Raw genomic sequence first — 12,095 nt, 5'->3', positions numbered from 1 at the left:
TACCAGAGCACTAGACTGTGTTCAAGAGACTAGACTAGATCCAAGATTTGTTACAAGAATTCTGACTACAAGATAATCTACATAGAGGCACAAGGTACAATGATAACTTAACAAGATACAAAAAATCCCACAATGCGAGACCGTAAGTATACACAGTAGGACTCGATAGGATATGAAGGATCCCAAAATCGGAGATCATAGGTATGGATACAAGATATTAGAATTACAAGATCTCCGTCAACGAGGATAAACAACATATAGGACAGCACTAAACAAGATCTCATACTACAAGATTACAAGGTGACAAGATGACAAGAGACAAGACAAGACTAGATTTCATGACTAAACAAAAACTAGAACTGGAACTCGAAGTTATTTACTTGGAGGTCTCGACTCCTTGAGCTCCTAAGACTAGCATTGGCAAGATTGAGGAGCTCGATGGCGAGCTCCTCCTTTTATAGGTGTTGGAGAGTGGCTAAAGATCTTTTAGAATGTTCCATGATGATATCATCAAATGATGCAGGTGATGACATTGTATATTTTCTAGAAGGTTTTATGATGACATCATCAATGATGTAGGCAATGACATCGTATATCTTCTAAAATGTTCTATGATGACATGGCAAGGATGGGTTCACCTAGTTGGCTCAAGGATATCCTATTAAGGGTGCGTTTGCATGGGGTGTGGATTCATATGGTATGAGCAAGAATTAATCCATACACTTGATCATGGCATGTCTGTGACACGTAGAACCATCTTCAAGTCTTCAAGCTTTCAGACTACAACACGGGAAGGTAAGTTGGTGAGTTCACTATATCTCAAAGCTAGTCTTATATTCTTGCTTTCTTTAAATAGAGAGAGGGATGCATCGTTAGCTAGAGCAAAGTGTCGAGAGACAAGGTGAGAGATTATCGCCAAATGAAGTTGCAACTTTTAAAGTAATAGAAGTCCGTCAAATGTCCCAATTGTTGTGTGTTTCCCTCAACATTTCGGTTTTGTTGTCGGGACCAAGGACGATGCAAATGTCAACATTCTCACACTTCATATCGTATGGTGTAATAGGAGGCATGTATGAGCATGGATCAATGGGGTATCGATTGTTCACATTCATGGCTAGTATACTTTGAAACCCATACGGCTAGGTTAGAAAGACCAAATCAAAAGGAACCGATTTGCTAAATTGAGATTGAAATAGGAATTTTTAGGGTTTTTAAAAAATACAAGACTTAAACTTAAAAAACACAATAAAACTTTTTAAAAATCGTAAAAACACAAAATACAAACCTCAAAAGTCAAACTTTTCTTCTTTAGATAAATTATGTGACATTATTGTGGATCGAAGGTACATCATGCTTATCATACTTGTTGGTTGTATACATATTGAAGTGTGAAAACAACACAAAAATGCAAAATGCAAAACTCAAAACTCAAGTCTTTTTACTTAACCAATCCATGTATCAATGTTGTAGATGCAACTTTCTTATTGTTGATGATTAACAGTGTGAGCATTAAAGGAAGAAAAGTGAGAAAAACTCAAAAAACACAAAACATAAAAGGCAAAACTCAAACTTCTCTTACATGAACAATTTGTGTCATACTATTATAGATTGAATATGCATCATGGTTGTCTTAGTTCTTTAGTTGTATGTGCATGGAAGGAAGGAAAGTGATCAAAACTTTAAAAAAACTCAAAACACATAATTCAAGGATCAAATATAGGCCATTACTTCATTGTTTGGTTGGTTGTTACTTGTTGTCATTTGATAGTTAGGATCCTTTGTACCTAGATTTTAGAGTTCCTTTGTACTAAAAGATCATCGTCATCATAGTTCATACTCACATTAAAAGTTTACTTACATCAAAAGTCCACTCACATTCACAATTTACTCGCATTAAAAGTCCACTCACATTCAAGTTCACTCACATCCACAATTCACTCACATTAAAAGTTCGGTCACATCCACAATTCACTTACATTAAAAGTTTACTCACATTCAAGTTCACTCACACCTATCTTTTAAGGTAAAATTTTGATGAAGTGCCCATTAATAAAGATCACAATTAAATCATTATAAAAAGTGTTGAAATAATTTTAGAAAATAGAGGATTAGAACCAAGAATTGCAATCCACTCAAAATAAATAGCCAATTTATCCTATCACAAGCTTTTTTCAAGTCCATATTAACAAGAAGGTAATTACCACCAATACTCAAAGCATAATCTAAACTAAGTAGAATAGGAAAAGACATGTTCACTTCAACCTAGAACTTGTTCACCTTGAGAAAAATCCTTCTCAATTCTTTGGAAGAAGGAAATAAATCCTTTTCAAATTTCCCAAAATATAGTTATATCTTCTTAATTTATGTATAAAATATGGTCTCAATAGAAGATACTTCCTTTACAGATGATGGTGAAAAGGGTTTACTTCATCTTTCTCAAAAAGAAAAAAGTCATGAACCCTAGTACAAGACGTGCCATAGATCCTATTCTTAAATCTATAGTCAATACCTTCTTGTGTATGCAATGTCTACCTGCACATTATCATATCATACTGAGGACTTGTAACTGATGACCTTGGTCTAACATGTGATACCGCATCGTCATCTTGGAGCAAAAATGCTTTTCTTTTGGAAGAACTAGTTCCACTCTCACAAATGGCTAGTTTCAATTTCAAATATAGTCAATTTCGGCACAATTCCACATCTTTGTCCTACCTTACAATAGTTTTAGATAAACTTATAATCACTTTATAAACTTTAATAAACATAAGATCAAATTGGAAAATGTGACCAACATAATAGATATCCTTTCCATTAATTATGAGTTATTATAAACACACAACTCTTCAAGAGCATCCAAAATAGGCAATTGCACTTGAGGGAAGACTTGAAAAGCACACTATCAAACAGGGCTAAAGATTGCTAGACAAATCACAAAAACTTGAAAATTGATGCATTTTCGTCCAAGTTTTTACTCTAGTATAGTACAAAATATTTGCAACTTCAAATGCAAAGCCTCTCAAAGAATTGTTGTCAACTGGGAATGTGTGTGTGTGTGTGTGTGTGTGTGTGTGTGTGTGTGTGTGTGTGTGTGTGTGTCGCCCTCAAGACCAAGGATATCTAATGTGAGGATGAATCTAGCTAGCCACTTGGGATAAGTACAAGAATGTGGTATGTTAGAAATTTGGCTAATGCTCGAGTCATGGGTGATGAGTTACCCAAATTCCATATAATGAGCTTCCCCTACACATTTAGCTTTCCATGGCACATTCCAATTTAAGGGCAAACCAGCAAACCTACCATGCCTTTACAATGGACCCACAAGGGAAAGTGTAGATAGTCGATCCTCACAAGAAAAGAGAGACAATAGAACTCCAACAATTAGTCCATGATCATTGCATTGAGTACTACCATTTGAGAGAGTGCAAGACTAAGGACGCACATGCACCTACTCACCAAAACTTGCTCATATTCAAAATTCTTGCATCAAAGATGCATGAAACACATTGGGCCTTACAACTTGCTTGTGGCTACAACAAAGACCATCTCCTCCTAGAACCACCTTGCCTGCCATTATGCCCAAACCACAAATGAGTAAGACCATATAGGTCTTGCACGCACCCAATTCAACACACACATTCATTCCTATTGCTCATTCCCTCCCTCACATAGTAGACATTTAATTGCTCTTTGAAGCTTAATCATGTGAGCAATGATTGATGGGGAAGTATGTAGGACATGTTCAAATGGGTGAATTGGCAATGTAATGAAGCAAGGAGGAAGCATGCAAAGGAAGAAGAGGTAGCAAGGAAAAAACATAGAGGTGAGGAACAAAAGTTGCATAAGAAGAGGAAAATAACACATGATGTTTGGGATGGTGTGTCCATCAGTGTGAGAGGCAAAGAGATCAAATTGTCATGACATCTAGTATGAGTACCAAGTAGGGAAAAGAGCGAGAAACCCATATATCATGCAAGGATATCAATCAATGCATCACAAGTTTTAGAAATTCTTTATCAAGCAAGCTCAAGAATGGTATAGAAGATGCATTAGACCAACCCACATAAGCCTTTAAGTGAGCCCACTTAACTCAAGCTAAAAATGGGGATTTTTTTAAAGCACAAGCACCACATTGTCACCGTACCATTGCAATAGGTTTTCCTACAATGTGCAATTGATAGCTCCACATACATCACATGAAGCATGGCAATTTCCTCTTGCTTTGAAAATTGCCTCAAATTTTAATCTACATATCGCCTAGCTTTTTTAAGTTCACATGAACCTTCATCATCAAACAATTGTTGAAGTTCTGAAGAACTTAAAGAGCTGAACCTTTTCGTTTTCTTGGAGTGAAGGCTTGTAATTAGAAGATGCCCATGGGGTTGTAGCCCAAGTGGTGTGAGTGTTGGGTGTGTATACATGGGTGCACTGTTCAAACCCTAGAGTTGAAGCTTCTTAACCTTTTAGAACAAAACAGCACCTTATCTTGACAAGATGACACATCACATACAATGAACTCACAATGACAATCACTTAAGCTGTCAATGCAACTTTTCGATCTAACTGTCCACTGAGGCAACTGACATGTGAGGTGTCTCGCCAAGAGCATCGACGACAACATAGGATGATGTTTCAACACAGCAGCAAGGAAGAACAATTTGAAGCAAGGGATAATCACTAATAACAAATATTTAATTACAAAGTTATATGCCTTGTTTTATAGGCTAAAGGTGGAAATTATGTGAGGTGTGTCCTTAACAGCATCAACAACAGCACAAGATAAAGATAATTTCAAGACACCTAGAAAGAACAATGGAAGCAAGGGATAATCACTAGTAGCTAATATCTTGACTACTAAGGTGTGGGCCTCATTATCTATGCCGAAGGTCTCACATACCCACTCAGTGACAGGGTGACATCCATTCAGGCTTTTTTTCAAAAACAGCCCGTAACCACTTGAATTGCATATTCAAGCTATGACATAGGCATCCATTGAAGCTTGCACCATTTTATCCAATTGAACTCTTTTCTAAGCCTGCAAAACGCACAGCTACCTTTTTTGAACCAGTGTTTACTAGTGGATATCTTTGAATTAGTCCTAAACACTCCAGCTGTTGGCTTCTTTGCCAACAATAGTAAGCGGGATTTGGAAAGAATAATTGCAACTCTTTCATAACACCAGATGGAAACATGTGACTCCAAAGGCAGCAAGTGGGCTCTTACCAAGAATCAAGAGCACTCACAATCTGCAAAATTTCCACAATGATCTTGAAAGAGACGATCCATTCATTTCCATAAAAACCAGAGGTTGAACAATTAAATATACAAATTTTACAAGCCTCTATTCTGCTTATCATTCAGATCCAACTTTTTAACTGTTCAGCCATCATTCGATGGAGATTTCTTCAGGTGTTTCATCTTCAACCTCTGCAACATCCATGTTCTCTAGGCCTGCAGCTTTAGAAGTCCTCTCAACCCAATCCCTCAATGGATCTTCACTTAAATCCAATCTAAGAAGGCCTGCAAAGACTCCCCCCAAAAAGGCAACTGGCTCCTGCAGAAATATAGCAAGCGTCATGCAACAAAGAGATTACTGTAATACAACTTTTACCAAAAGTAGGTACACTCAGCATGTACAAAGTATTTCAGCAGATAATTCACCTTCAATTGGCAGAGAATTAACAACATCTACAAGTCCATCTGAGCCCTTCACACGAGGTTCTAGTAATACAGGTTTGCCTTGCCTCTCCAAACTTACACAGCTGCAATGACTATTGAAGAAAGAGTAGGGACTTAAGAGGCAACCAAGACTGAAGGTCCTGAAAAGAGAGTGCTGTGTAGTCAATGACTTTTCTAAATGATTGTGGCATGCGTTTTGTGAAACCAAAAATTGCAAACCTTTCCCCAACACTAAAGGCCCATGGATTGATTCTGAGAGCTCAACCAATGTTCTCCATTATTATTCACCTCCTCACTTGCCTCCTACCTGTCAGCTAAAGAAAAACTAGACTGAGCTCATCCAGATTCAAAGCCCTCAAAAAGAAGGTGCTTGAGTGCAGCAGACTACCATACAATATGCTGTGTTTGGATGTTGGGGGCTTCAGGAAGGGGAGAGGCCTGCTACAAAGGCCAAGAGAAGAGGGTGGCTGAAACCAGCCTGCCTTCTCAGAAAGGGTGGTAAAACCTGATCAAGCACTTACCTACAGCAATTAAGAATTGAACATAAACTGAAATGTATGCATTACCATCATCATCTTGGACATTGGACACCCTGTTGGCCCCAAAACTAGCACCCCATGCAGTATTTCTTCAACTTGAATTGCTAATGGATAGAGTAAAGTTGAAATTTCTCAATCTCCTTTGCTGATCCAAAAGCCCTTTGCTATACAACCAATCAGCAAAAAATTTGGGCCACTTGCCCCTTGGTTTTCACCTAGGATTTGCATAAATGGAACCACCAATTGGCCCAACGCTGCCCCAATTCACAATAAATGACCTGGCATCTAAAATCCTTAACAAGTCCTTGAATTTCAGGGTTCTAATTTCAGTGTACGATGCCCCTGACTAATGGCACAAGTGTCCCAACGTGGCTGTTAAACCCTATTTTTTCACCATTGTCCACCAAATTTGGCTAAGATCTGCTCCAAATGTCTGAGAAATGGTGAGATAGTCTAAGAATGGGCTGGAGAAGGTGAGAGAATGCTGACATGAGAAAGAAATATGAGATTCTTCACCGGAAAATGCCCAATCTAATTGCTACTCTGTCCAAACTGCCCAAAATGCAATCACCTATTATCAATGCTGCCAAGAAGGCTGTTGTCAGCTCCTGATGTGTCTTCTCCTATTGTCAACTATCTCTAGAAGGCCCCAAATGGTTGTTGCCTGCAACAAAATGCAAAAATCTGCCATGGAAATGACTAGCATTCTCTCTCTGTCTCTCTCTCTCTCTCTCTCTCTCTCTCTCTCTCTCTGTGGGACGTGAAATTTTGAGATGCTCTAATCTTGCCGATAAAATTTAATTAAGGTATTAATCAAATGTGCAAAGTTGTTTGAGCACATGTGATGCACATGGTACTTATTTCATAGTAACACACTAAGGACACCGAGAATGTAGCGGGAGTCAAATCCAAAAGTTCTAATAAGTTATGCTTGACAAGTATTAGGTGGTACTTGGTGTTTAATTTGGGCCTAGACCAATTTATTGGCCACTAATATCAGTGGAGTGACATTAGATACTAGGTATTAATTAATTAATTAATGCCAATCTAAGGGTCAATAATTAATTAGGGATACTTGGAACACATCTTGGCCTAGCCAATTTTGGCTAGTGAAATTAATTTTCTAAGCACTAGAATAGTTATTAAATTAATTTTCAGAATTAATATTCTGAAATTTAATTTAATAAGCTAGATAATGCTGAAAAATGGGATTAGAAGGCTACCACTTGGCAAAACTTGCCCATGCAAGTGGGAAAAACGTTTTTATGGGCTGGTGGAAGTCTATTCCAACCATTATGAGAGAAAGGAAAGCTATTAGAGAGCAAGGAGAGGCTACAACTGATATGATTTGCAATCACCACGCATCAATCTTACAGCAAGTGACAACAATTTGGAACCGTCCAAGAGCAAGTGACAACAATCCAAGGTTCTTCCAATGTAGGTAACAACATACAGGAGAAAGAAGCAATCTTTCTAGTGGTCCTAAGTTATAGATGACAACTTCCATGGCTATTTAAGTAGGGCAGTAACAACATTTCTCGCAATGAAACTCTAAAATTCCTCTCTCTACAACATTCTCTCTCATCCCCTACCCATCTCTCAAGTTCTCTCTACATTTTGCAACAATTTGAGTATCAACAGAAAAGATTTCAATCAATCTCTACTGTAAATCCTAATTTACACTATAAACCCTAATTTATAACAAAATTTAGAATTTTAATAGCCACCTCAAGATGCGTACTCAAAATTGAGGGCCTAGGACTTGAAATTTCAACAGCTAAAGTCAAGGGATTTCAAGAAGATTGAAGAGACCAACCAACCAATATCAAATTTGGGGCTGAATTTGTCTTTCAAGGAGCACGGTAAAGACCAATCCCCAAGCAAACCAAGGGGCAAATTGGTTTGGAGGCTTGCTAGTTAGTTTTGACAGCAAGAGACACTTCGATTAGCAGAGGAGATCACACGATCTCAGTTGTACTCCTTCCCTTTGCAACATAAAATAAAGAAATACCGCAAGGGGTGATAGTTTTAGAACCAACAAGGTGTCCAATGTCCAAGATTAAAGTAGTAACGTGTGTATTTTCAATTTATGTGAATTTTATACTTGTAATTAGTGCTTAATCATGATATTTACCACCCTATCCAAAGAGGAAGGCTAGGTTCACCCACACTTGCATACACTAAATGGCTCTCCACCATAGTACACGAGAGTTTTAGAAACGGGGGAAACGAAAACAGAAAAAACCGGAGTTTCAGAGTTTCGGCCAAATTTTAGAAACGGAAAAACAGCATTTCGGATTGTACACTAAAAAAAATACAATAATGTGTGGATATGTAAATATATCAATGCCTACAACAACAATATGTATCCAAATTTCATACAAAACTTTGAGTCTTTATATCATATGATTGAAATCATGATTCATTACACATTTCACAAGTCACGAGTCAGGAGTCATGACTCATGAGTGATGAAGATTGAGGAGTCAAGACCGAGGACTCAATGGTTGAAACTTAAGACAGCTTAACACAATTAAGACTCAATTTTCAAAACTTAAGGCAACAAAATGAATTAGAATTTATGACTCATGAATAATCTATGATCTAAAGAGCAGTGAAGACTCACATTAAGAACAATGGAACACAACAAGAATCAATATGCATAATAAGTGGGACCAAGCTACAATTATAATAACTATGTCATGTAAATAATCTGTCAAAACTCCAAAGTCCAATGAGGCTATGAGTATCAACATCAATGAACAACTGGCAACTCTAGTCTAGACTCTGCACTGCTAAACTGACTCCTGTATATCACGAGTCATGACTCATGACTCATCCAGACTTTGAGGATCTTTGCACCATCTCCTCGTCCGACTCCAAGCACCCTGATCAAGAAGTTAATGAAGTAGCCTCAACCTCATTCTCAAACTCTGGCTTTGAGTTTGCCTGTGATGCACGACCATGTGTGGCTCTTTGGGACTCCTATGTCCATGATTACCTATCGCATGTACTCCCAAATGAAAACTCCTGTGATGGTAAGACCTGAGGCAGAGGCACCGATGGCCTTAATGAACATGATGCCTTTACATGAAGACACCAAAACATTGTAAACATTCCTTCAACATATATCTAACCATCCATCACATAATATTGTACATCCATATTTCACCTATATCTCCTTCAAGGGCCTCCCATGTGCGTAATGCATCTACGAATGGACCTTCCCACTCAAACCCTATGCAGCTTGTTGCCCTGATTGTGAAGCTCCAATATGCGTAATGCATCTACGGATGGGCCTTCCCACTCACACTCTATGCAGCTTACTGCCCTGATTGTCTTCTTCCATTGATGTGTAGTGGCCACATTGAAAGGGATAGCACTCCGAATAAATAAGCATGTGAGTTTCCTAGTTACCTCCAGAATTGCATGCCTCTAAAGTCCTGCATGGACACTTGCACCATGCAAGGAGCCCTTTTGCCCACCACCAAAAGAAGATGGCAACGGGGTCCTTTATGCACTTAGACCCGATACGGATATGGATGCACTTCTTTTATATGGGCTACTCGTACCTCCAATTTGGCTAGCACCACTAGGCCCTGGCCCACTAGCCTCTCTTTGCCCCACTTGTGCTTCATTAGCCCGATGTGGTGTTGATTCATCCTCTTCTAGCTCAATACCCATACGCTTTCGGCACCAAAGATGGAAACTTACTATTACTTCTGCCGGCACATTTGCACAAGGCCCGATGTCTTTGTTGGGAGCACATGCTAAGTGGTCTTTCACGCGCATTACACTCCCCGATTTCTCCAATCCACAATAGTTAACACCGCCACTTCTTTGATCCACTGAAGCCCTCGTATCCCTTGATTGGAGTGACGTACCTCCAATATGAATCCAACTCTTCTTCTTCTTCTTAGAAGGAGAAGAAGAAGAAGAAGGAAAAAGAAAAGAAGAGAAAGAGGAAAAGGAAAAGGAGGAAGAGGAGAAAGCTGGAATAGACTCCACTAACCCCTAAAAACGTTTTTTCCGCTAGCATGGGCAAGTTTTGTCAAATTCCATTTTCAGCATTATCCAACCTATTAAATATTAATTTCTTACTTTAAATACTAAAAAATAATCTAATAATTGTTTTCTTGCCCAAAAAAAAAATCTGGCTGGCCAATAATTAAATTGGTTATGCAACTTCCATTCTCGAGTGTCTTTGCGCCATCTTTTACCATCAAATTGACGTTAGATACCATTAAACATCACTTCTCTGGTGTCACCAACAATGAATACTTACGACCAAATGAATGACCTAGACCAACAACAGGCACCAGATACCACCAAGTACGTGTGCAGTATAACTTATAGAAACTTTTGCCTTAGACATCACATGATTTTCTCAGATCCTGAGCTTGTAAATTTACTCTAATCTAGTTACATCTCACATGTGCAACATTTACTTAACCATGTGATTAAAAATTAATCCACATATTAAGTGAGGTTTCAAAAATACATGTCCTCGTGACATACCAAGTCTAGTAAGACCATAATTAAGGGGAGTGGAAAGCCTGAGCCTGGAACATATAGAACTTTCAAAATGAAGCTTGAGAAACAAAATAACAACAAAGTACCAACACCACTAATAGGCACCAGACAAATGTCACCAACAATTAAACGACCCTCAAATGGATCAGGATCCTATAGCAAATCTCCTCATGGAGTCACATGACTCGAAGCACCACTCTCAATGAGCCAAGGGCTCTTTGAAGACTAGTCAACCACTGAAGAAGGCTCCACCAATGCCTGGATGTGAAGGAACACAGACTCATGGGTAACAACACTCGTATAGGTAGACGAAATTAAATGATTTTGCTTTCGGACGAAGGTGAGGATACTTCTTTCAACATTTTTCCTCAAGATATGTCCCCTTTGCATACTATGGATATCAAGGCTTCTCTGAATCTACATCAAAGCCTGAAGAATTCTCATGCTTCTCCTTATTAGGCTTGGCCTTTGTTTTCTCCTTATTCTTCCTCCCTTCATACCAATAGTTACAAGGTAGGACCAATGCATACGTACAGATCCTTACCGTACGGTATGTCTATAGTAAGGTACGTATGGTATGCATACATATCATAAAAAACGTGATTATTTTTAAAACAAAATTTACAACCCCAACCAACCCATACCTCTCCAGTTTCTTTATCGCCTAGCTATTTGTGTACCTTACATGGGCAAATTGAGAGCCAAAGGTCAAAGGCCCCAAAAGTAACAAGTTTCATATATTTCGAGATTGCTACAGCCTTACACATTGAGTTTCATAGATTTTGAGATTGCTACAACCGCCAACGTGCATCATGCACAAAGCAAGTCCTCTCTCTCTCTCTCTTTCTCTCTCTCTCTCTCTCATGTAGTCTTCTGGACGTGAGCACATGTAATTACCAATGTTTTTTCTATCTTATCTTACTCTAGGAGCCATCATGTCGAACCAATCAATCCCTATTGGAAGAAGTAAACCAATGTGCTCCATATCATCAACTATCCTGGGCAAGCCAGTTCAAGTAGTTGCAAGTGGTCGTGCAAATTCTGCAATTTCACATTGACCAGTTCAATTACGCATATAGTGAGGCATTTGACAAGCATCAATTGCACAAACAATTGTAGCGCGTACATAAAGGTGCCACAAGCTGTCGAAGAGAAGTTGATTGCCGGGAACTTCCTAATAATGGGGGCAGCAACAAAAGGCAAGGATCCCAAAAACACAAGACGCCTTGCACGATGCTCTTCTTGGGGAATTTGATGATCCTCCTACACAGGTAGAGTAGGGTTGTGATAGATGACGGAGAGTCAGAAAACTCAAAACGATGAAAGCACGAGTGTCCTTCACCT

General features: G+C 38.7%; 1 protein-coding gene across 4 annotated transcripts in view; it reads right to left on the bottom strand.

Moving 5' to 3' along the window:
• Nucleotides 1-5,263: 5,263 nt before the first annotated feature.
• LOC148014274 (uncharacterized) overlaps nt 5,264-12,095 on the bottom strand; it is a 65,104-nt gene continuing 58,272 nt past the window's right edge. For 3 of the 4 annotated variants that reach the window (XM_087666369.1, XM_087666372.1, XM_087666373.1), the window contains one exon: nt 5,264-5,554. In XM_087666369.1, coding sequence (XP_087522495.1) covers nt 5,387-5,554 — 168 coding nt within the window. In that variant the 3' untranslated portion in view covers nt 5,264-5,386. Of the gene's footprint in view, nt 5,555-5,661; nt 5,772-12,095 lie in introns of all 4 variants that reach the window. The other variant, XM_087666370.1, reaches the window with a different exon arrangement.

Source organism: Lygodium microphyllum, chromosome 25, assembly GCF_053477565.2.
Source record: "Lygodium microphyllum isolate KBCC chromosome 25, Lygodium_microphyllum_v1.1.10, whole genome shotgun sequence".
In the NCBI taxonomy this organism is placed as follows: domain Eukaryota; kingdom Viridiplantae; phylum Streptophyta; class Polypodiopsida; order Schizaeales; family Lygodiaceae; genus Lygodium; species Lygodium microphyllum.
This window is presented reverse-complemented; position numbering and strand designations above follow the sequence as displayed.